Source organism: Anopheles nili, chromosome 2 (assembly GCF_943737925.1).
Source record: "Anopheles nili chromosome 2, idAnoNiliSN_F5_01, whole genome shotgun sequence".
Lineage (NCBI taxonomy): Eukaryota > Metazoa > Arthropoda > Insecta > Diptera > Culicidae > Anopheles > Anopheles nili.
In genome coordinates, this window is record NC_071291.1 from 51,705,707 (window position 1) to 51,729,416 (window position 23,710).

Genomic DNA, 23,710 nt, shown 5'->3' on the forward strand with positions numbered 1-23,710 from the left:
GACAGAAATAAACAAATTTTCGTTCGAGATCCATGTTTGCAACAAATACATATTCATCATTGTATATTGATTACAGCTTTTTATTGTTACCTCCTTCACCATCCGCTACATGGTAGTGAAAAATAAATACAAACAGTTCATAAAAATGCACTCCCGGGTGGTTCTCGTGTTGTTGTTTATGCTCAAAGCAACGAGACGCCTCCGCCGGAATATTCCAGCCGTGCTTGCGGCTCGACGAATGCCAACCAATCGGACGCATGCGTTGGAAGCAGACCCATGCTGTGGCACTTGTACAGCGCTAGTCCGATATTGACGAGGTTGCCAAGCAAAAACACCAGCTTCTGTCCAGTGGCCGAGATACCCTCGATCACCTTGAACGTGGAATGTGTCGACAGCATCATTTTGACCGGGCGGATGAACATCATTACCACCATCATGATCGGGAAGATACTGATGGAATTGCCCGACATGTACATGATGACCAGGTTCATCGGGAACTGTTTGATCGGGCCAAGCGCAATTTCCCACGATTTCTTCAGGATAAGATGACTCTGGTCGGTCTGGTTCACTACCTTGCTGCTGATCACGTCGGCCGATGGATTATAGCCAGGTGGTGCGGCTATATCGGAGCCGCTGCTGCGAGACCTGAAACCATCACGCGAAAGGGAAAAAGATGCATTTGTTTTGCCTCGTCGGATTTGCCATACTTGGCACATCATGTGGTTTCACGGAAGAAAATTGTGCACGTACTTGTTGTTGAACTCCAGCGACCATTTGAATTTCTTTCCCGCCACTTTGGTCGTCATTGTTAATTCACTTCTAATGCACGTGGCTAGTAAATTTAGCTAGAAAATACCTTTTTGCGTAAAATTAGTCTTTACAAATGTTTTTATGCCTAGTAACATAGACTTTTCTTTGACAGTTCGATGCGACGTGATTTATTCGGAGTGGAAGTTGTCAGTTTGACATTTAACATCCGTTGTAAACAAAACTTTTCGTGGGGCTGCGATCAAATCACTGAAAATTAAACCAATATTCGCGTTAGCGGTATAAATCGTTACGTTAGAAGCATAAACTTTATCCAATATCTCCACTCATAAGACGAAACTATGGCTGACGAAGAGGATCCAAAAGAATACCGCTGGGAAACCGGATACGAAAAAACATGGTTCGTAGCATCTTTATAAAGCCGGTGATCTTTGTAATGCTCAATATCTGCTTCCCGTTCGTTTTTCGATGTCAACAGGGAAGCAATCAAAGAGGACGACGATGGATTGATCGAAGGATCGGTTAGTGACATCATCCAGAAAGCGAAACGCAAACGGCAAGCGATGAAACGTGGCTTCAGCAAGCTCGGAATGATGCGCCATCTCTACGTGTTGCTGGATTGTTCCGAAGCGATGACGGTACCGGATCTCAAACCAACACGATTCATCTGTTCGCTAAAGCTGCTTGAGCTATTTATCGAGGAGTTTTTCGACCAAAATCCCATTTCTCAGCTGGGCGTTATTGCCATGAAGGCGAAGCGAGCTGAGAAAATTTCAGAACTTGGTGGTACCGCTCGTAAGCACGTGAAGGCAGTCCATGCTCTGAACAATGGCGTTCAGTTGACTGGGGAGCCTTCGTTACAGAACGGTCTGGAGCTGGCACTCAAAACGTTGCGTATGGTTCCTTCTCACGCCAGTCGCGAGGTGCTGGTTATTATGGGCAGTCTCACTACATGCGATCCCACAGATGTCCACGTTACGGTCGAAACGCTCAAAGCCGAAGGCATTCGGTGTTCCGTGGTATCACTGTCGGCAGAGATTCGCATTTGTAAGTTCCTGTGCACGGAAACGGGCGGGACATACGGCGCGGTGCTGGATGATGCGCACTACAAGGACCAACTGTTACAGCACATTGACCCGCCGCAGGCCGGAAATCAGCAAGAATTTTCTCTGATCAAAATGGGCTTCCCGCACGGGAAGACGGAATCGGGCAAGGATCCACCGTTAACGATGTGCATGTGCCACATCGATAGTGCAGATGAACCGGCCAAGCTAACATCGGGCGGTTACCACTGTCCTCAATGTTACAGTAAATACTGCGAATTGCCGGTGGAATGTCTTGCGTGCGGGTTAACTCTCGCTTCGGCTCCGCATCTCGCCCGTAGCTACCATCATTTGTTTCCCGTGCCACACTTCAAGGAACTTCCACTCGAACAAGTGCAAGACTCACGTGATCCACCGGTGACAACGTGCTACGCCTGCCAGAAAACTCTCTCGAGCGGCAGCGATAAAATGGTGTACGAGTGCGGTTCCTGTCAGCAGGTATTTTGTATCGATTGCGACATCTTTATCCACGAAACACTGCACTCCTGCGTCGGTTGCACCACGATTCCAGCATCAGCGCAACACTTACAGGCGCGCAAACCGGTAGCCCCATCCCATAGCTTATCTATTCTGTAAGTAGGACTCTTGTGGACGTCCGAACCATATGTAAATGTATTAAAGAGAAGTAAAGTACGCTCTGTACTGTTGAGTTTTATTTTTTTAACCCGGTTTTTTGTTCAATAGAAAAAGAGAGTTTCGTTAAACATATTCTTTCTCACCATCCATAGCATGGATCGAACTGAAAGAAATATTACCTCTTAGCAGGTCTTACACACATATCAAACCCGTCGACGTGTGAAACCTGCCAGACGTTTGAAAAATTAATTTAATAGTTGTACACTAGGTAAGTCAATAGATTAAGTGAACAGATCATCGCACTACGGCAAAGAGAGGTACTAGTCCGATATTACGATATTGATTATATCCGATATTGAGTTCTATCGAGCTCAACTTAATTGATCTTTTTCTTAATGGCACGTATTAGAGATGTGATCGTTTGTGTTTTTAATTACCAATAGTCGATAAGCATCGTCCAAAATGCAGTTAATTTATTATATAACAAAATCGCTCTTAAATACAAATAATGAAAAAAACGAGAATCACTGAAAAACTGCGTATGAGTGCACTTCGATCGAGCATTTTTGATTGAATTTTTGAGCGATTTGGTGCAACTCTAATACTAAATAATATTGTAAATAAGTGCTGCAATAGTGCCATCGAAATCTAAATGGATTTTTAATCATTTATTTAGTATTATAAGTACATTTTATACAACATATATGCAACAAAGTAGATGATATCGAATGTAATTGAAATTATTGAAGCGTTGAAGTCTTCAGTTACTTAATTAGTTGTATTTTTCCTTCTTCAAGAATAAAAGAACAAAGTAATCTGGATAAACAGTTCGATACACCGTTCCGCAGTTGGCGTTAAAAACGAGTAAAAACCAAACTCTGAAATGAGTTGAAATTTCGATTTTTGAAGGAAAGATGGTCTGGGACCAGCTACAAAAATCGAAAAAGACATGACATTTTGTCTTTAGTAACAGGGTCACATGATCGCAGGAGGATACCAGATAATATATGGATTTTGCGAACCGAGAGTCAGAGAAAACTATAAAAAGATCGCTCATGAAATAAAGAAGAAAGTATCGTTAAAAAACTTGCAACCGAGAGGTTTTTCTGAAGTTTGGTAGATTTTACGATCCGAGAGATACAATATCACTTCGGATGGAAAAATAAAACGTTGTAACATTTTTGCTTTACATGCTCTTCTGTTACTTTTTCGAATTCGAGCTCAACATGTTCTCTTGTTTCTATGATGATATTTTTTTTGCGCTGCGTTTATTTCCTATTGTTACACGCAATGATTGTTGGTGACGATAACCCTTGCGTGGACACTTTTTAGAAAAGAAACTAGAATTTATTTTATCGTACGCAAATTTTCGCAGGGTAACTTGAAGATGCGATGCCGAATTTTTGAAAACACTATAGTTACTTTAATTTTTAACTAAATTTGCGTTTGCCGTCCAGTTTGAAGAATGATAGTTTATTCACTTCATTCATTTATTTTTTTCTTATTTTTATTATTTTTTCAGAAAAACCTGGAGAAAACGTCCGATTGTGCACGAAATTTCTCCACGAAAGTAACAGGAGAGCATACCAGCTGAGAGGTAGTGTTTCTTCCGAACCCATCTGTTCTGACGATTGTGAAAAATTAGAAAAACCTCGAGAAAACGTTCGGGTTTTCAAGATATCTCTCCAAAAATGTAACCGGAGGGCATACCAGCTGAGAGGCATTTCTATCGATCCGAACTTTACTGATGACCGACAAAGATCAGAAAATCCTCGAAAAACCGTCCGATTTTTAACGAATATTTCTCAACAAAAGTTACAGGTTAGCATACCAGCAGAAAGGCAGTCTTTCTTTAAATTCGATCCATGCTGACGATCGTAAAAAATCAGGAAAACTTCAAGAAAACGTCCGGTTTTTCATGAAATTAATCCTTAAATATAATATTTTAACATACTAGTTGAGAAGTAGCTTGAATCTAGTCTGTGGCTTTCTTGAAAAATCAGAAAAACCTCGAGAAATCGTCTAGATACCCACAAAATCTCTCCACAGATGTTAATGGTTTCCGTTATTTCTCCTGTCTCGCGCTAACTGTTGTGAATGGTAAGGAAAACCTCGAAAAACGACCTCGTCCGATTTTTAAAAGAAATTTCTCTGCAAAAGTGATAAGTAAGAAGGTTGATCTTAACTCTCCTGTTCTGCTCTCACGATTGAGATATATCAGAAAAATCTCGAGAAAACATTCGGTTTTTCACAAAATTTCTCATGAAAGTAATGAGAAATTGTTTCAGTTTAGAGATAGTCAATTTTTGCATCAAACGGAAAAGAAAGTCCTGGTCAACTGCTTGTTTGTTTCTGCTTTTGTTTGTGAAGAAATTTCGTAAATTAACGAATTTTTATGCAAGTTTTCGTGGTTTTCGCAAGTGTCGGAACAGTTAATGTCGACAGAATCAATAGAATAATGCAAGCTATTGTTTGTGTTTCAAGTATTACGTTCTTACACATAGGTATAATTCGTTTTGGAAAAAGAACACAGTACTACGACCACTTAAAAATAACCTAATTATTGCTTTAAATTAACTAGCTTACTACTTACCATTAACAATATTACCCAAACTCATTGCCTACTATCGATAAAATCAGGCATAGGACCAGGTGACGGTTAGGTTAGGTTAGGTTACAATTTGTCTAGTCTCTGTTATTTCAGATTTTTTTTGCTATCAATATAAAATAAATACTAAAAAAAATAAATAAATCAATATATGCAATATTAAAGTTGCCAAATGCTTTAAAAGTTTTTGATTGAAAGATTTTATGAAAGTAAGATATTTGTTTAATATTGGATATCTTTATTCTCGATTCTGTGAAGACATTAGAAATACCACATATTTAGTTTGGATGCTGCAAACATTGTCATCGGGTTTATCACTTTACCACGAAAAACTAAAGATTTTTTCCTTCAAACTTACAGTAGCTCGTACAAGGCTGAAAACTCCTGTTTCACTACAAATCTCCTCATGTGCCTCCCTCATGCAAGCTCACCTTCATTACAGACGAAAGTATGCTCCAACCGGTTTCGGTGCATGATAACAGGGCTTCCTAATGATAACCACAACGTAATGCGCTAAAGGTGGACGCTTTAATTGCATTCTGTTTGCTTTTTGGACATTCCGGTGGTGCCATGGCAAAGGTGTGGTCAAAATCACGCTTTTGTCAGCTGTACAGAGCAACGCCTTTCCATTTGGATGCCGCTCTAAAGCTGGATCACATCGAGAGGAAAATTTCGCTCATAATAGCCTCTGGGTTGAATTTCCTTATCTTTTGATGCTCAGTGAAAGCAAAGGTTTTGCGGGTAATATTTTTTTTTTTTCATAACTTATGTGGGGTAAATTTGTTTTGAAGAGGTCGGTTTGTTATTAGTTTTATACAGATTTACAACAGCTGAGTCGTACCATTGATTGCTGGCATACGCTTCACGAGACAATTAAGGACAATAATCGTTTCAGTTTTTATATGGCAAGATTGTAATTTACTACACCAGATATTCGTATCGATCCGGCTGCTAAACGAATCTTATCGAATGGTTTTATCACAACCAGATCATTCGCCTTCGATTGCGATATGGCGATAAACGATTACCCAATCACCCTTTATATCTCATTATAATCGTCCAAAATGGCATCAATCAAACCGACTAAGCCATGATAGGCCGTTTTAGAAAGCCACACATCAGCTTCATTCAAACAATGCCGATAGCGCTTCGATGCTTATCGCTGATAACAGCGTTTTGTTTTCCACCATACATTAAACCCGAAAACACATCGTTCGCATCCATGGAGGTTGCTAAACTTTTCGCCCGCTCGTTAAGACTCGATCTTTATTCGAACCACACTTTAGACTAACACAATTGCGAACGACTTAATTTCACACCGGGCCCGTCTACTGACGTCTTTCAACAAGGATGGTAACCCGATTGCAGGTCTGTTTTTGCTACATTTCTATTCCGAGTGGCCGAGACAGCAAATGATCGTGTCTAGGGGTAAATGATCCGACATTACCGTGCTGGTATTTAGGGCTTCCCACGGGCTCTTAAGTTCTTATGACGCTGGGTCGACCCTTGGTGCCACTTCAAGGCTGCACAGACGGGACAGATCCTAATCGAAGGGGGTTGTTATGTGGGGTCGGAATTTAATCTATCTACAAGATATTGGCCCGCATGCGTTTGAATGCCTTAGATAAGACGGCAACGAATTGTAAAGCAGTTTCTAATCCGTTTGAAGATGACGAATCAAATAACATCTTTAAAGAAAATTGTGTACTATCATTACCCTTGCTGGCATTGAAATCTTTCGTGTGTGCTTCCTTAACCGTCAGGACACGTTGCCGTTGAAATGCCGTAGATGCTACCAAACGAAGAATGCTATCCCTAGCAGCAGCGATAAATCATCGCACCACACTATGAGCTAATAAACTGGCATCATGTCTACGCCGGCTATCCGGTGCACAAGGGTTAATCTAACCCTCTTGGGCGGCCGTCCGCAAAACGTCAATAGCAACCGGTCCCGTCCGCTTGGCCTCCGCTTATCTTGCACCACCGCACCATATCGCTGACAAAAGCGCAACCCCCACCAATGGCACACGTTCGTGGGTTGCAGCCCGACCCAGGGTGTAGTGTTGGCGCGTGCTGGAGTCGATCTCACCTGCGCTCACCTGCGGCATCGCTAGAAATCTCCCGCGCAGATCCACACGAACCGTCGACGGGGACGGTTTGCAAAAACGAAACGAGTGAAATTGTGCCTGATCGGGAACGAGCGATCTGTCAACTGCTGCTGCTTAGTAGACGCTGCTAGTGTCGCCTTACTGTTCCCTCTTCGTACGCGAACGTCCGTTTGCTTCAACTGTGAGTGTCAGTAGATTAGTTATTTTATGTTGTTTTTTTGCGCTAAAGACGCACCTGCTAAACGTCTGGATTAGGAATCGAAACCGCATTAGTACATGTGTGGGGCGCACATTAAGAAAAGAGCGCCACCGAAATTAAAACCTAGAGAGGCGATGGTTTGAGCAAAAGTGAAAGCAGTTTGCGGTTGTGGCAAATTCGGTTCGTTTTTCGATAGCCGAGCTATTGCCAAACACCGGACCTGCACCTAACCTAGCATCCATATCAAAATCTATCCAATTGGGGTTTAATTTGTGTTTCATTTTTGAGGTGTGTTTAGATCCGAATAGGTAACGCTACACTACTGCCTGTACAGGGTTTTCTAACTCAAGGGCGACAAGGGCCAACTGTAGGATCACATACCCCCGTCGACGCCAACAGTTCTAGTGCACTGTTTCTTCAAAGTCATCAAGTTTTACGGGTATTGTGTGTGCGTGTTAGTGGTTTTGGAGTGTTTTAAAGTATCCGCGGGCTCCACGTGGTACCGCTCTGGTGACTGCTAATGCCGGTGGTAATGCCTCTCCGAAGGTTAAAAATTGATACTCATTACAGTGCCGGTTGTACCCGGGGCAGCTAGATAGTAGCTGACGTGACACAGCAAGTCGGTTTGGTCGTTAGATTTGTGCCGCACGAATGCCGTGTTGTACGTGAGGACGCAAATCTGACCCTTTTTTGGTTTCATGGGGCTCTTTCGAGGGATTTCCCTCGCCAAGGGCATCCGATGGCCCCAAAACAATGAATCAAATCTCAAGTTCAAGAGCCGTTGAGAGGAACCCTCATGCATTTCTAACTATTCTTAAACGGTCGAGTGGTGCGTTCCACCTCAGCGCAATTCATTTATCAGCACTCGGGCGATACGTCAAGAGAAAATTACACTCAATAAGTATTACCGACTGGCTGCCATTAATACTGTTATCGAATGGTTGATTAGAGGCCTAATAATACAACAGGCTGGTATAAAAAAATAAATCCTTAAGAATGTAAAATTGAGCGAAAACAAAAACACTGATAAATCATCCTGATGTGTCGAATTATGATGATTCGCCGTGGCAGGGGATGGTAATAATTTATCGGGTTAACTCACCGCCAAGAAATATTGACAAGAAACATGATGGATCATTGTTGGGGTCACAGATTTCGTGTCAAAAAAAATTCCTCCGTTATGCGAAGCTCCCTCATTAAAGGGTGCAACAAAACAAAAACGCGAAACTTACATCGATTAGTGTTGCAAATAACACACACGGCGAGAAATTTAGGCTCGAACAAGTTTGACAGGTTTGTGGAACAAGCTGCAGGCATCAAAACGAAAATAAAAAACGTTGTATTCTACATTCGTCCGTAAACGGATGTAATGAAAAGTGGTGAAAAAATGGCATGGCGTTATCTAAACACGCCTGTCGGCATTCGTGTTGTGGGTCTTTTTTTACGCAACCGATGTATACGGCAATATATATATAGAGAACGCGTAGAACGGTCGAGCTGCTATTAATTCAGCTGCGTCCGGCTCGCTTGGCGAGGCCTCTTTATTGCAGAACGACGTCGCTTGTCGTTTCCATTCTATCAAACCGTTTGGTGGTGATATTTTTATGGTCGCGTTTGACTCCTCCATTCTCCAGCGTACCTTTAGTTTGTTTCGATGGAAACGGTAGAATCACGATGAGGCATAATGTATTTTTTTTTCGTATGTTTCCCTGTGACGTTGGCCTCCTTCGATCGAGCTGCCAAAACAAAACAACCGAAAAACTGTTTGTACCTCGTCAAAATGGTGAAGCACCTTAAAAAAAGAGTATAAAATAAAAGCAATCACACCATCATCACGATCATCACAACGATACTGCATCATGGCGATCTCCATCGGCGCAAATGGGCTTTTTGCGACCTTCAGCGGAGCTTTCGGTCGTTTTGGAGTACGGTTGGATGTTTGGAACGGAAATGTGAAGGCGTTCCTGCGTGGTACGGATGATGATGGAACATTTAACAAAACAACAGCTATCAAATTGAACTACTCTCCTGACGGACGTATTTTGGTTGCCTCAAGGGTACGATTTTGTGTTTTGGAAAGGCGGTTTAAAGCACAAATTCCACCAACGCTTCACACTTGTTGATTTCTGATGCGAACAAAAACCCTACCGATAATTCTTTTAACGATTTTGTCGAAGCACCGACATAATGTTTGAGTAATTTATTGCTCAAGCACTCCTGAATGTGCAACACTTCAGCACGTTGCTAAACAGTCAGCTGGAATACCGCGAGGGACCATAAACAACGTTTCATACGCTGATTGGAAACTGTCCCCTTCGTTAGGGGTTTTTTTTTGCAATAATTACTTCTTCAATTCCTTTCAAGCGCACTTTCTTCCGCACGGCCGATTGGAAGTCGTAAATGTCGAAAAAAAAAACCCTCCCTAACTTAAGTGTGGTCCATCCGCTGAACGGGGGATGTCCCTTAGCAGCTAGGGTTGTTGAGTATTCGCAAAAACCGGTTGCCAGTTTAGTGCCAAGGATCGTTGAACGAATTAGCATGCCGATCTTGGCGATGGGCCTTGTGAATAGATAAATGGACGAGGGGATTTTTTTTGCTCTGTTAGTCGTGTGTGTTTCTGGACATTTATTCTCCTACCATCCGAGGCATACATCTCTTTTGGAGGCGTTCTTTTTTTTCTTCTACTGACCTCCAAAGATCACAGCAGAGGATGAAACTCGTTTGGATGTTTTGTTTGCTTGAATTAGGACGATTTCAATACAGTTTCAAATGTTCTCGCCCACATCTGATTAACTTGCAATGTAGTTTTTTAGATAGTTCAATATCATCTACTCTCGATCGTGATGAAATACAGCACCTTGAAAATTCAACACGTAGGTTCGCACGATCGCACCACTATCGCTTATGAGAAACGATGCTGAAACGTGTGTGTGTGTGGGAAATTGCTGGGTCGTATAAAAAGCATGCAATAAACGGTGAAGATGTAATTTTGCTTTCGTTTTATCTGCTGCGCCAACCTTAACCTCACACTATACGTTGATGAGTGATGAAGTCTCTCCTCCATCCCCTGTTCCACGGACCGGAAGAATGGATGGTCAGGGCGAGAGAAGGAATGAAGGGAAGATAATTGTCTGTCAATACGCGAAGGTAAGCTAGCGCTTGTGCTGGCTGTCGAACGTGCAATTGACGCCACTGAACCAGCTTGTACCAAGCTCCGATCCGAGCGGTTCGGTTTCGATTCGAAAAAAGGAACGATAAATATTTACCTCCTAAAGCCAACACAAATCGACCTCCGGTTTGGTGTTTTGAGTGGGACATTGGTTCCCTCTGTCGAACTCGAGGGGTTATCCAGTTCGTGTATGCCTCAACCCGCGGGTAATTAACCCACTTACGCGTGCTGGCGTTGGTTGAAGGAACCTACGCCACCGGTAAACTGCCGCCCAACAATGCGCTTATCAGCAACACTCGAGTCACGAGCTTCAGGTGGCGCATGCGAGATACCACCGGAGGTATTCAACGGCGAGAATGTCACCTGGATGACGCGGCTCCACAATTACTCGCCCATCCAACCAGTCAATAGGTAACTTTCTCAGTCGCTTATCACGCGAGGCGTTCGGACTTGATTACAGATCAATCCATCACCGGAGGAAGAACGCACAATATGCTTGACTCTGTGCCGAAACCGTGCGCTTCCTCAGCCACTTTGAAGAAGCAGGATGAACCAGAAGTACCAGAAGCGAATGATATGATTTTGGTGCGATAAAGCGGCCACGCTGACCTTCGGAGTGCTGGAAGGACGTGATTCTGACACACGATCCCAACCAGTCATGTGCCCACTGGCCAACGAAGTTCACAATTAAATGTATCCCCACACCGGGAGCGGTGTTTGCATATGCGAGTTGAGTTGAGAAATCTGCATATTCAAACAAGCCCTCTGATGCTCGCACCGACCCACACGGTCATCAGTGGAATGGAAGCTGAATGGGAAGTCACCGTGCACGCGTACCCAGCTGATGTCTAAGGTTATGAAATGATTAATCTGTCGAGCAACACATAGCTGCCCTATAAGATCATTTCTTGCCATGCTCTCTCGTTCGTTCACTAGCTGACTTTCTCGAGCAACGGTTGCATACCGCGTAGCTCACCGCAACAGCGTTTAGACACGTTTAGACTTTTGTTTTCTACATCTCCCACTTCAGCGGACAATAAGATCGCTAGCCCAAGAATGCACGCCGAGCTTGTCCACAGGTCGTAATCCAGTTCCCCGTCTGGTTGATCCATTAATGGACGTCCACCTGGGAGCGACTTTCCACGATCGAACGGCAACTCCGGTTGTTGAGGCTTGCTAAGCCGCTAATCGAGCGGTAGTGCAGGTTTCATGAATAATGCCCATATATAATACTTTGCTAGAGCGTGGCAAGCTCTCGACCTACCAGAAAACCCTTCATCGTGTAGGGGGAGTGTTTAATTGAGCCCTTCATTGACGTACCCCCGTCAATACAGCGAAATCGCACTAAATCCAGGTGATTTAGGAACAATAAAGCACGCAAGACGCGATGTCGCGAGGCATTCCGAAACCGCACGCTTATCAGCCGATAATGTGCGGTGTACTAGCGATAACGGAGGGTGAGCCTTTGCCCCCAGTTGGGAAGACGTACTACTTCCCGTTAATTGAGCTGTCGGTGTCAATGGGGTTGTAATTGGGCGCGATAGTGCGTTGATGGATGCGCCCCTCGTTTTTTTTTTGCTCGGCCATCATATCCCAATCCGCTATCGGAGCGCGCGATTAGGAACCTCGTGGAAGGTAATGGCTATATTGTTTTTGCAGTACATGGCTTGCACCATTGGGGGTGGGCGTCAAACAATACTTTGACAAACGCATAGCTCTACCATTTGAGGTCATTTGCCCTTTTGGGAAATGAGATGGCTTTAGCGAACTTTCAGAAACTCCACACCGTTGTTGCGTGAATTTCTTCGTCCATAAATTCGCCAGGGGTGGACGTGGTTGGATGACTTCCGCGATTGCAGAATTGATGATGTCGTTTACGTATTCTGAGCGGTCGGAAACCTCTCCAATCAGTTCCAAGAGTTACCGGACGCGTGTAGTTTTGGACCTTCGACGACTTCCGGCAATGATGATCGTTGGCGTTGAGGAGGAGGCCGTCAAGTTGGTGGCTTTCACTGTGTGGTCGTTAACCTTCTGCTGCTCGGTGCATCCGTCCCCACACCGGTGGCGTAGGCGACCAAACAAGACACTGACAGAAGGCGAAGTTATCATCATGTACACCACGCCTGACACACTGGCACAGTATCAAGGCAACGTACGAAAGGCGAATGAGGCGAGCAAAACAAAGCTGATAGAGTGCAGCTTGTCTGACTAGCGTAATGGGTGGCGTCGGGTGTCTCGTCTGGGGGTCTGGGTGTCTCAAAGGCCACGGGAAATCCTCGGGAACCCGTCAGATCGAAAGTAAAGCTCAAAGCCCGTTTGTTGGCTGGCTGTATTAATCAGAGTACGATCGGGTGCATGGCCGATGCAGTCAGTTCGCTGACCGTCCTTGTAACGAGTTTTGCCTTCGAAGCATTCTCAAAGAGCCACGAGTGGGATCATATTGCACCATACATCATCACGTCGGCAACATGGCCCCCGTGGTGATCCACTGCCGCTGATTTCAACGGAGGACATTGTACCTAACGTCAGGATATATTAGAGATGACACGAAAACAGCGTGATGTCCTGCACGTACCATGCTCGAGTGTGTGGAGTTGCGTAACAATTTAATTACTTCATCAAAGCTGTTACGATAAAGTGATCACTTTGTCCCCATCTCGGAAGGCACATTCATTGAACAAATGTCCCACCTCAGCGCTGTTGCTTCATCTAAGCGCGTGTTCTCCCAAACAAGATACCTTCGGCACGATTTCTCGTTCAGCTTTGGACCTCGGCTGATGGTGACACAAAATAAGTGAAAGCCATTGCAAAAGTACACCACCACCTGGGAATGTGGCAAGATTAGCTCCCGAGATAGCTGCCTTTTTGCTCGGTTTGTGCGCATGAAATCATTTCGTCGCGCATCGACGGTGAGCATTTCAATGGCGTAATTAACAGGCGCACATTTAATTTTTGATTAATTAAATTTTTCCAAACTTTTCCCTATATCATCATGATTTATGATCTTTCATTATATGCTCGCGTATTTGAGTGATTAGTTTTTCATTTTTGAGTAGTTTCCACCACATTTTGGAGTGCCTCATTTTAAGGGAAATGATACGTGTAGAGCTGTAGCAACAGAGGATGCAAATCACTTAAAATATTGCTCTATTTATCGTGCGATTGTACATCACAAGCCCTCCATTGATTTGTTTGCGTAAAGTATTATACGCAATCGTCATGCAAGACCCGCAGGCGGCACGCTTTGGTTGAGGTGTTAATTGATTCGCCAAGCAAGCACCGTTGGGACACACGCGTCGATCAATGGGAACTGCTGCAGAGCGTTCGCCAACCATGTCTAATAGGGATTTGGTCGATCGGTCGCGAAATGTCACAATGGAGAGAACTTCACCCGGAACGGAGTCAGCGTCACCCTTCGCTAGGGCTCGCGGAGATCGTTGGCGACCAGTATCGAGCAATCGAGCGTGGTCACCAGCAGATTTCATGGTCGAAATCCACCTGCGAGAGGTCCAGCACACCTCGACCAGTCGTGTTTGCGACAGATTCCGGTCAAACGAGTTCGTTTCCACGCTCACTTTGATGCATTGACATGCAAATAATGGTGTGGCGATGCAAACTGACTGACATAAAGCGCCACAGTTGGCCTTGCACTTGGGCACATTCAGCTCCCAATCTGGGTGGTCTGGAAAACCGCGGCCATCCGATTTGGCGATTCATTTTCCACAGCTGCACGTGCATTTTGGAAAGCTCGTCTCCACGTGTCGTGTCGTCGACCCCCGGGTGTTTGGGAAATTTGAATGCAATGAATTCACGCCACTCAGCCGTGTGGGTGAAAGTGACTCGCCCAAAACAGGGCGGGAAGTTACCGAACCGAGCAAAACTAAACCCACAACAAAGCCCCAAGAGTACGCTCACCATCTCCAGCCGGTTGATGTGCAAATTAAGCTCGGGCGGTTAACGGACGGTGGCTTGGTGGCCACAATAAAACGCCACCAACCGTTACGATCAAGTTTTCCGCGTTTACGCCCAGATCCACCCCTTCTAATCTATTTGTATCCCTCCACCAGCAGCAGTACCATGCGAGCAGAAGGCTCCATGCGCCGGTTCTGGACGGCCCTGACACGGAAGAAACAGAACGAAGACGATGGCTCCGAGTCGAAGCTGGCCCGCGTCCTGACACTGCTCGATCTGACCGGGCTCGGTGTTGGCAGCACGCTAGGGCTTGGTGTGTATGTCCTCGCTGGTGCGGTTGCACGGGAACAGGCCGGACCGGCTGTGGTTGTTTCGTTTCTCGTGGCCGCGATCGCATCCGCCATTGCAGCCCTTTGCTACGCTGAGTTTGCGGCTCGCGTACCCAAAGCTGGTTCTGCTTACGTCTACAGCTATGTCAGTATCGGCGAGTTTACCGCATTCACGATCGGCTGGAACTTGATCCTGGAGTACGTGATCGGTAAGTACGTCGATATCCTTGCTCCAAACGGGTTGATGACGGTTCCGGGTTTGGTCCACAGGTACGGCTAGTGTGGCACGTGGAATGAGCGGTTACATCGACTCCCTGGCTGACAACAAAATCAGCAAAGCGATGCGAGACGCCATGCCGATCGATGTCGACTTCCTGTCAGATTATCCGGACTTTTTCTCGTTCATCGTCGTGATGATCCTGGCCGGGTTACTGGCGTACGGTGTGAAGGAATCCACGCTCATGAACAACGTCTTCACCGGCGTCAATCTGATCGTGATCGGTGTCGTTCTGGTGGCGGGTGGCATCAACTGTGACCCGGATAACTGGACCATCGACCCGAAGGACATCCCGGAGGAATACAATGGCGGCGCGGGTGGATTCGCACCGTTTGGGTTCGCTGGAATCATGGCTGGGGCGGCCAAGTGTTTCTACGGGTTCGTTGGGTTCGATTGCATCGCAACGACCGGTGAAGAGGCGAAGAACCCTGAGCGCAACATCCCACTCGCGATCGTTATCTCGCTTATCATCATCTTCCTTGCGTACTTTGGCATCTCAACCGTGCTGACGATGGCACTCCCGTACTACCTGCAGGACCCGGAAGCACCTTTCCCGCATCTGTTTGAGTCGATCGAATGGTACGCGATCAAGTGGATCGTGTCGATTGGAGCGATCTTCGCGCTATGTACCAGCCTGCTCGGTGCAATGTTCCCGTTACCTCGTGTTCTGTACGCCATGTCCTCGGATGGTATCATCTACAAGAAACTGCAAACGGTGCACCCAAAAACGCAGACGCCTGTGCTGGCAACACTGCTGTCGGGGCTGTTGGCGGCCATCATGGCGGCTTTGTTCAATCTGCAACAGTTGATCGACATGATGTCGATCGGGACGCTGCTTGCGTACACAATCGTGGCTGTTAGTGTGCTAGTGTTGCGATACCAGACCGAGGAAATGCTGAGCAGTTCCGAATTTAGCGTTACCGTGCCACAGGTGTTGCGGCAGCTGTTTAACAGTGAACGTCTTAAGTCACCTACCCTACTGTCATCGGCAGTGGTCAAGGTCAGCGTGTGCATCTTTGGTAAGTTCCTATCTTGATTGTGGTCTCGCTTCGTACTTTTCAACCTGTAACTTCTTATCGGTGGGATGCACATCTTCTCTCTTTCTCTCTCTCAGCGGTGTTTGTGTGCGGTGCTTGCGGTATTCTGGTTCCGGCTGAGGACTACATCAACACGGACTACCCTGGCGTTATCGCTGGGTTGGCAGTACTTGTGGCCGTACTCGTCCTGCTTTTCGGCATCATTTTCCTGCAGCCGACGGACAACATCAAGTTGACGTTCAAGGTCCCGCTGGTTCCGCTGTTGCCACTGATCAGCGTGTTCTTCAACCTGTACCTCATGTTCCAGCTTGACTCCGGCACCTGGATCCGGTTTAGCGTATGGCTAGCCGTTGGGTTCTTTATCTACTTCTCGTATGGCATCCGTCACTCGGTAGAGGGCGCTCGGTTGCTGACGAAAAGCGAGCTGGCTGAATCGAAAGCGAACGGAATTGACAACACCGGTTATGATGGAGCCTCTGATGGTGTGGTTGATCAGAAGCATCCCAATGGTGCTCCTATGTATACGATCGCGAACGAATCGACGTAGGATCGCTTCCCAGCCAATGGCCGGCTTCCTTTCTGCCGTGCTCCTTTTCCCGAACGCCGAGGATGAGAACGGATGCCTTCGGGAGCAGGAGTCAGTATTACAACCCACAAGAACCCGATCCGCCTCGGAATTTGAATCGTGCGGTCCTTTTAAGCTAAGTACAAAACGCGAACGTGAAAGAGGAGGAAGCTGCACGCGATCTAGTGCGTCACTGACCCAACGCGTCGTTGGTCGGCACATACAGTCATTGTGATAATTATTGCATACTAGTGATGTAAGATTTTTAAAATAGAAACAAAAAACACACAAACGACGGTTGCATGGTTCACATTACTCATTTCACGACCATATGCGTCCCTCCGTATGAAGACTCTGAGAAGGACCTTGGTTGCTTGGCCCAGTGTATATTTTGCAACCATGTTCCAGGATTAGTGCCCTCGAACGCATCCGAACTCCTCTGCTACTGTTCTAATCTACCTTAAACGTTTGCTGTTTGCGTATTGTGTTTGTTAAAGTTGCGTTACACGATAACGTACCGACGACCGAAGCGAACAATAAATCAATCAATAAATGCGCGTCTCCCAGACTGCTTTACAATGCAATTGAAGAAAGAGTGCGCCGTAGGTCGCCATCGATAAGACTCCATTAAACAGTCTGTCGTCTTCTTCCTGCTAGCCATTGTTTCGCCTGTGACCGAAGATTTGTGGAATTCGGACGTCAAATACTCACTCATCACCATTGGGGGTGAGAATTGAAGATTACGGCGATGACGAAATATTACCAGCTTTTATGACTCAAATCAAGCACGAATGTTTTTTTTATTAAAGTAGCTGGTTGGAAATAACAGGAACGTAAGGAATCAAAAATTATTTAAAAAAAATGAAAAATAAAATCTCTGGTGTTCCAGATACAGGTTAAAGACCCCTATGGAATTCCATATCCGTCAGGTGTATGTTCTATCTTTTGGGATTTGCTGATGATTTGGGATCGATGTTTGAAGCAAATGTGTCTCTGTACGGTTACCGAACTTACGTTATAACGAAACATCGATTGACGAAATAGCTTGTCCGTTGAGATAAAATAATCGTATCAGTTGGCATTGTGAATGCGCCTGTTTTTCAGCAACCCGCACAGCACATCTCGCACATCATTATGTTCTCTTTATCAACGGCTAACTTGGCCGTTCAGCAACCGCAAGTTTCCACCTGCTGCCCTGGATTCCCACTCGATTTCCGCACGAGCCATGGTATTTCTTCACCACACCGGGTGTAAGTGTATGTGGGTGAAAATTTGCATCCGGATATAAAATGAAGCAAATGGGGTGCAGTACCTGCTACCGAGTCAGCTGAGCGATGTTCCACCTTCCCGATGTGTTCGTGAAGGAGGGCATCTTTTAATTGAAGGTAAGGAAGATATTTTCCCGTTTCGCTCTGAAAATAGTCTCAGTCTTCGAGAGTCGGATGTCGCGCTAACATTGGCCACCGGTTCGGTTCTACGAAATTGTGACTTTAATTTCCTCCCCGCTGTTGCCGAGCTCGTTGGCGTACGCGTAACGTGAAGTGATAAAGTACTGGGAAACGGAGTGTAATATAAAGAATAAAAACGGTGACGCAAAACGGAGCCGGAATTTTATACACGAATTTCGTTCCTGTGCTGAGACTGAGCGCTTCTATCAATAGTTACGGCTCAAGAACGGTACGTGGTTTAGGAACATCATGTGCGAAAAAAAAAATACAGCATATTGTTTTCGATGACGTCTTGTTTGTGAACGATCAAAAAGAAATTTTTACAAATTAGCGAGCGTGTCGTGTTGAATTTTGAGAGCCCGATTTAAACGACTCGAAGCTATTCGCATCTTGGTCAAACGCACCCTACAAAAGTGTTTTTTTTTTCAACCAATGTTACATAAACGATTCGCAACCATAAACGATAAATTTTGCCGACTCTCGATTCACGATCCCGTCCGGTGCGTCAATCCGTTGCGTGCGTCTTCAACCAATGTGATGGAGGCGCGTGGTGGCGCACGTTTTTTCGCGCTAACGCACATGACGCATGGGCGTTGCGTGAAGGGATAATAACACACTTTGACAGTTGACTTGGAAAGCGTACGTTCGACCATTGCATCCATGTAGGCGTTAAAACGGGCATTAGGATCGAACCTTAGAAGGATCAAAACCTTTTTCTGGGTTTTTTTGAGAGTTACTTTGAAGGTCTAGGTCGCGAGCATAAATAAAAAAGAAGCGTTTGTAACGTTGTAGTGTACGGTGGAGAGGGTTATCTCGCGATCGCATTGGTATAGGTGCGTCGATTCGATTTCATCCCCACTGCGAGACCCGCTATAAATAGTGCTATTATTTACAAACGAAATCATGATCATAGGAACCACGCGACCGGGCCGAATTTTTTGTCTCGCACGGTTAGTGGCGTGGCATCACCATGGGAGGGAACGCGATGGAGACGATGCATGTCCAAGACCTCTAACGGACCGTGTTTCGTCCAATAATTTGCCCTAGGTCAATGGCATCGGTCGGTAGCATGTGCACTTTGGTGAACGGTGGGCCGTGCGAACACGGGTGTAAACTGAAAATGGCGTGATGAGTAAGAGAATATGGCCCTGTCGTTTCGGGAGCGACGATAGGGGAACAGGATGGAAGTTCACTCGAATGCGCTTAAATCGGCCGCGAACGCATTTTTGCACCGGCGCAAGAGTAATGGCGACAGCGCGCCATAAAGCCAGGCGTACGATCCGGCCCGTACCGGCATTTGCGGACGATTATGTACGTGTGTTTGAGTGCCTTATTTAATTATTGTCTGTTTTGACACATTCCACCTCCTCTCCTCTGCCTCCCCTCCTCCGTTACTCCGTCATCCTGCCAGCGATTTCTAACGAGGAAAAGAGGTCTCACTGAATGCTGATATTGCGTCGGTCGCGAAATTGGAACAGCTTCTCTCGGAAACGCCACTGATGGATGGTGTGCAGTCTAAATCATGTCCGAACAAAGCGGCCTATTGTGGCTAACGAAGGCACTCAAGAACTGTCGATTGGTGGTGTCGAATAACGTTTAAATACTCGCCCAGGTTTGCTCCAAAGCCGCACGAGTCGAATGCTGTGCCCAACAGGATCTTACGTAAATGCATATACTCGTCAGTATGTACATAACGGGATGCTTAATAATAAATTATTGTGTCATGAACGATTTGTCGGAGGTGTGGGAAACTCTAACATGTGCTTATATTCTGGGTGACAGCTTTTTTCCTTAGCAACGTAGATTTGTTATCCAACATTCTAGAGGCAGATGGTTGGCTTGAGGATCTTAGACATTCGCTGCTTTGAATTCTTGTGTGCAGTGAGGCATTACAGTTACACAATCAAACACAATGTTTGAGATTAATGGTTGTAAATATTCCGTTCCTTTAGAATCACACAGACATTCGGCCTGTCGATTGCACGGTGAACGAGAAAAGCACAAATGGAATGCTTCTGGAAAGCCGTCAGCCGCAAGAAACCCAACAATGACGACGGTAGTCACTCGAAGTTAGCCCGTGTTCTGACGTTACTGGATCTAACGGGTCTTGGTGTGGGCAGTACGCTTGGTTTGGGTGCGTACGTGTTAGCAGGTTCCGTCGCGTACGAACAAGCTGGCCCAGGTGTGGTCATATCCTTTGTTATCGCGGCCCTGGCGGCAGCCATCGCAGGACTCTGCTACGCCGAGTTTGCATCGCGTGTTCCGAAGGCTGGATCGGCGTACATCTACACCTACATTACGATAGGCGAGTTTGCGGCGTTCACGATCGGTTGGAATCTGATGCTCGAATACATCATCGGTAAGTTTATAAGGGTTTGATTTGGCGGAATCACATTCTGAATCGTCCTTTTTGTCCTCGTCCTTCCCACAGGTACGGCAAGTGTTGCGAGAGGTCTAAGCGGATACATCGATGCACTGATCGATCATCGCATGGGAAATGCTCTCAAGGACATCATCCAGATGAGGATAAGCTTTCTGGCAGAATACCCGGATATATTCTCCTTCCTGGTCGTGCTGATCATCACGGCGTTGCTTGCGTATGGTGTGAAGGAGTCAACACTGCTGAACAACCTGTTCACAGGTGTTAATCTCATCGTCATCGTGGTGGTGCTGGTTTCCGTGGGCATTAAAGCCAATCCTGCCAATTGGTCCATCCAACCGACGTCTGTCCCTGAAGGCGTGAACATTGGTGCCGGAGGATTCCTGCCGTACGGTGTTGCAGGAGTGATGGCCGGTGCGGCCAAGTGTTTCTACGGCTACGTTGGATTCGACTGCATCGCGACAACCGGCGAAGAAGCCCAGAACCCGTCCCGTAACATTCCGTTAGCTATCATCAGTTCGCTAGTCATCATCTTCCTATCGTACTTCGGTGTCGCGACTGTCCTGACGATGGCGCTTCCGTACTACCTCCAGGACCCGGTGGCACCTTTCCCACGTTTATTTGACTATCTTGGCTGGCAGGAGATCAAGTGGATCGTGTCAATTGGAGCGATCTTCTCACTCTGTACCAACTCGCTGGGAGCGATGTTCCCGCTGCCTCGCGTCTTATATGCCATGTCCTCGGACGGACTCATCTTCAAGCAGTTGCGAGCGGTCCATCCAAAGACTAAGACGCCTCTGTTGGCGACAATCCTGTCGGGTGTGTTCTCCGGCACAATGGCAATGTTGTTTGACCTTCACCAGCTGATCGACATGATGTCAATCGGGACATTGCTCGCATACACGATCGTTGCTGTGAGCGTGCTGGTGTTGCGGTACGAACAAAGCACCAACTTCATCGTCAGCACGCAGACCAAATCGTCCACCGTGATGAAGCAACTGTTCAACCTGACCTGTCTCACGACACCGAGCAGTCTGTCGTCCAACATCGTGAAAGTAAGCGTGCTCATTTACGGTATGTTAGAGCATCCTTCTCAACGTCCTTCAGAAGCTCAACTCAACGAAATCTTTCCCATTTCCATAGCGATCGTCGTAAGCGTCATCAGCTCGATCCTGGCCCACGGTCAGGAATATCTCAATGGATATCACCCGTTCGTTTGCACGTTGTTAGCAGCCAGTGCGATTGTAGCCGCTCTGCTGACGCTCATCGTGTCCTGCCAGCCAGCGGAAGAACGCCAGCTTACCTTCCGAGTACCCTGCGTTCCGTTCGTACCACTGATCAGCATCTTCGTGAACGTGTATCTCATGTTCCAGCTGGATGCAGCGACCTGGATCCGGTTTCTGGTGTGGCTGCTGGTTGGCTTCATCATTTACTTTTCGTATGGCATCCGTCACTCGGTGCAGGGTTCTGGCAGTCAGACGCTTTCAGAGAGCCAGCTAGACGTCCCGTTTGCGGTGTTCGCTTCTGTGAAACACTAATGGAGGCTTGATCATGGTGATCGCATTTCTGGCCTCAAGCACTAGGATGCGCTCGAGAACTTCGGAGTCGTGGACGTTGTTGTGCAGCAACGTTCTTATTTATGCAAAGAGCAACATTCTTCCTCACGCAGGTAGTAGATGTACGCTAGCACTAGAGAAAGACAGGGCTTAGATGAACCGTTTTAGGTTAGGTATGTGGAGGAGCATTTTAGACTTCATGGTTCGGCGTTCGTAAGCAGTTTTCCCGGTAACAATATGCTTAGTTTGGAAGCGTAATATGTGATCAAAAAGATACATCTTTGTTAGACAAAATCTTTACGCCTTGATCTTGTCTACTAATAACTCACACATTGTAGAAGTAATTTGTTTGTACGATTGTACGATCGTATGTTTAGTAGAATGCAATAAATTGTTGAGTTTAGCGGCGATGTTATTGTGTTGCGCTCAGCCAATTAGTTTGTAATAAATGCGCACGAAGAAATTGGGTCACATTCCACACCGACACACCATCAACCTGGAAAGGTTCAAGAACGCGCCCGATAGGATGTTGCCCAAGCTCCAGATCGGTGATCTGTGGGGACTACTTTCAACTTGTGGCCACGATGCAGCCACGTTCCAAGCACTGCGTTAATCACCACAACTCAACAAATGCGTGCATTAACGCATTGAACGGGGCAAAACGTCATGGTGATTCGAATGACGGGAGCAGATGCGATAATGTTCGCATCAGCGAGAAATTATTTCGCTCAGATGTGATCGTGTGAGTTCGAACGAGAGGTGCACATGGCCCGTCAAGGTTACGCGCGTGTTCGTAAGACTCACTTTCTCTTTCGGTGTCAATGTCAGGTTGCTCGTTTGTTCCCGGGATGGGGTGTATCAGTGTGCTTGGGTGCATCAGTGTGCTATTGCTGCATGACAGAGATCGTAAACACTGCATGTAGAACGTGATGCAATTAGCTCCGCCAACGGGATATTAACATAGCGCCTAAATATAGACTATCTCGAATACATTGCACACATCAGTGCCTACGTTGACGATAGCAATCACGTTCGGTATCACAGCTTCACTCCGTTTTACACAACCTTCTAAAAGACCCACCGAATTGCGAACGAAATCATTATGAAAAGAAGGAAGCTACTCGGACGGACTTGAACTGCTAACTTATCTCGCAGCGGGCCCATCAATTGGGTGGAGGCCTCTATACGCTAACCTTGAATTGATTCATCGTACTCTGGGTCGTAAGAATCATCAACATACGCCGCGAACTCTGCTGCTAGATCGTGCCAATGTCAATTGACTTGGGCGCAGGATTCTTGCAGATAAGAATAATCTCAACGGCTTGCAAACATCACCGATCGGAAGCCATATGACGGGGCAGCGAACACGAAACATAATCCGAATTGCAGTGCATCAGTGTTGTCGAACTCATTTCGATGCCGGCGATCGGTGGCTACTATGAATCGAGGCCTTTAATCTATTTTAGTATTTGGTATATTAACAAAGGATCTCCGGTGTAAGTGAAGAACATGTTATCGCTCCATTTTCAAAAGCGAGCTACTTGCACAGGTTTGACACGCCAGCTATAGCACGAAGACTACTGTTCGGTGCTCGATTTGTGGTCAGCTATTCGTACAATACAGTCGCTTGCGTGCGGTGCGTTAGTCCAAACGGTTGTTGGACAGCGTGCGGGAC

The 23,710-nt window shown here is 46.1% G+C and overlaps 4 protein-coding genes across 5 annotated transcripts; 3 read left to right on the forward strand and 1 right to left on the reverse strand.

Moving 5' to 3' along the window:
• Window positions 1-2: 2 nt before the first annotated feature.
• On the reverse strand, window positions 3-857 carry LOC128731460 (ER membrane protein complex subunit 4). Of its 2 annotated transcripts, none has more exons than XM_053824583.1 (2): window positions 751-857; window positions 3-645 (listed from the first exon to the last, which is right to left on the reverse strand). In XM_053824583.1, the coding sequence occupies exons 1-2, from the start codon at window positions 804-806 to the stop codon at window positions 183-185; spliced, it is 519 nt and encodes a 172-aa protein (XP_053680558.1). In that variant the 5' UTR covers window positions 807-857; the 3' UTR covers window positions 3-182. The 2 variants fall into 2 exon arrangements, with proteins under 2 accessions (XP_053680558.1, XP_053680559.1); XM_053824584.1 differs by having other exon boundaries at window positions 3-636; window positions 751-806.
• Window positions 858-1,109: 252 nt separating this feature from the next.
• Window positions 1,110-2,447, forward strand: LOC128720192 (general transcription factor IIH subunit 2). Its single transcript, XM_053813844.1, has 2 exons — window positions 1,110-1,168; window positions 1,247-2,447. The coding sequence occupies exons 1-2, from the start codon at window positions 1,110-1,112 to the stop codon at window positions 2,445-2,447; spliced, it is 1,260 nt and encodes a 419-aa protein (XP_053669819.1).
• Window positions 2,448-7,240: 4,793 nt separating this feature from the next.
• Window positions 7,241-16,930, forward strand: LOC128730245 (cationic amino acid transporter 3). Its single transcript, XM_053823281.1, has 4 exons — window positions 7,241-7,344; window positions 14,602-14,981; window positions 15,043-16,068; window positions 16,164-16,930. The coding sequence occupies exons 2-4, from the start codon at window positions 14,609-14,611 to the stop codon at window positions 16,631-16,633; spliced, it is 1,869 nt and encodes a 622-aa protein (XP_053679256.1). The 5' UTR covers window positions 7,241-7,344; window positions 14,602-14,608; the 3' UTR covers window positions 16,634-16,930.
• A 3,173-nt stretch (window positions 16,931-20,103) lies between these two features.
• LOC128731265 (cationic amino acid transporter 2-like) lies at window positions 20,104-22,273 on the forward strand. Its single transcript, XM_053824371.1, has 3 exons — window positions 20,104-20,458; window positions 20,531-21,553; window positions 21,623-22,273. The coding sequence occupies exons 1-3, from the start codon at window positions 20,104-20,106 to the stop codon at window positions 22,015-22,017; spliced, it is 1,773 nt and encodes a 590-aa protein (XP_053680346.1). The 3' UTR covers window positions 22,018-22,273.
• Window positions 22,274-23,710: the final 1,437 nt, after the last annotated feature.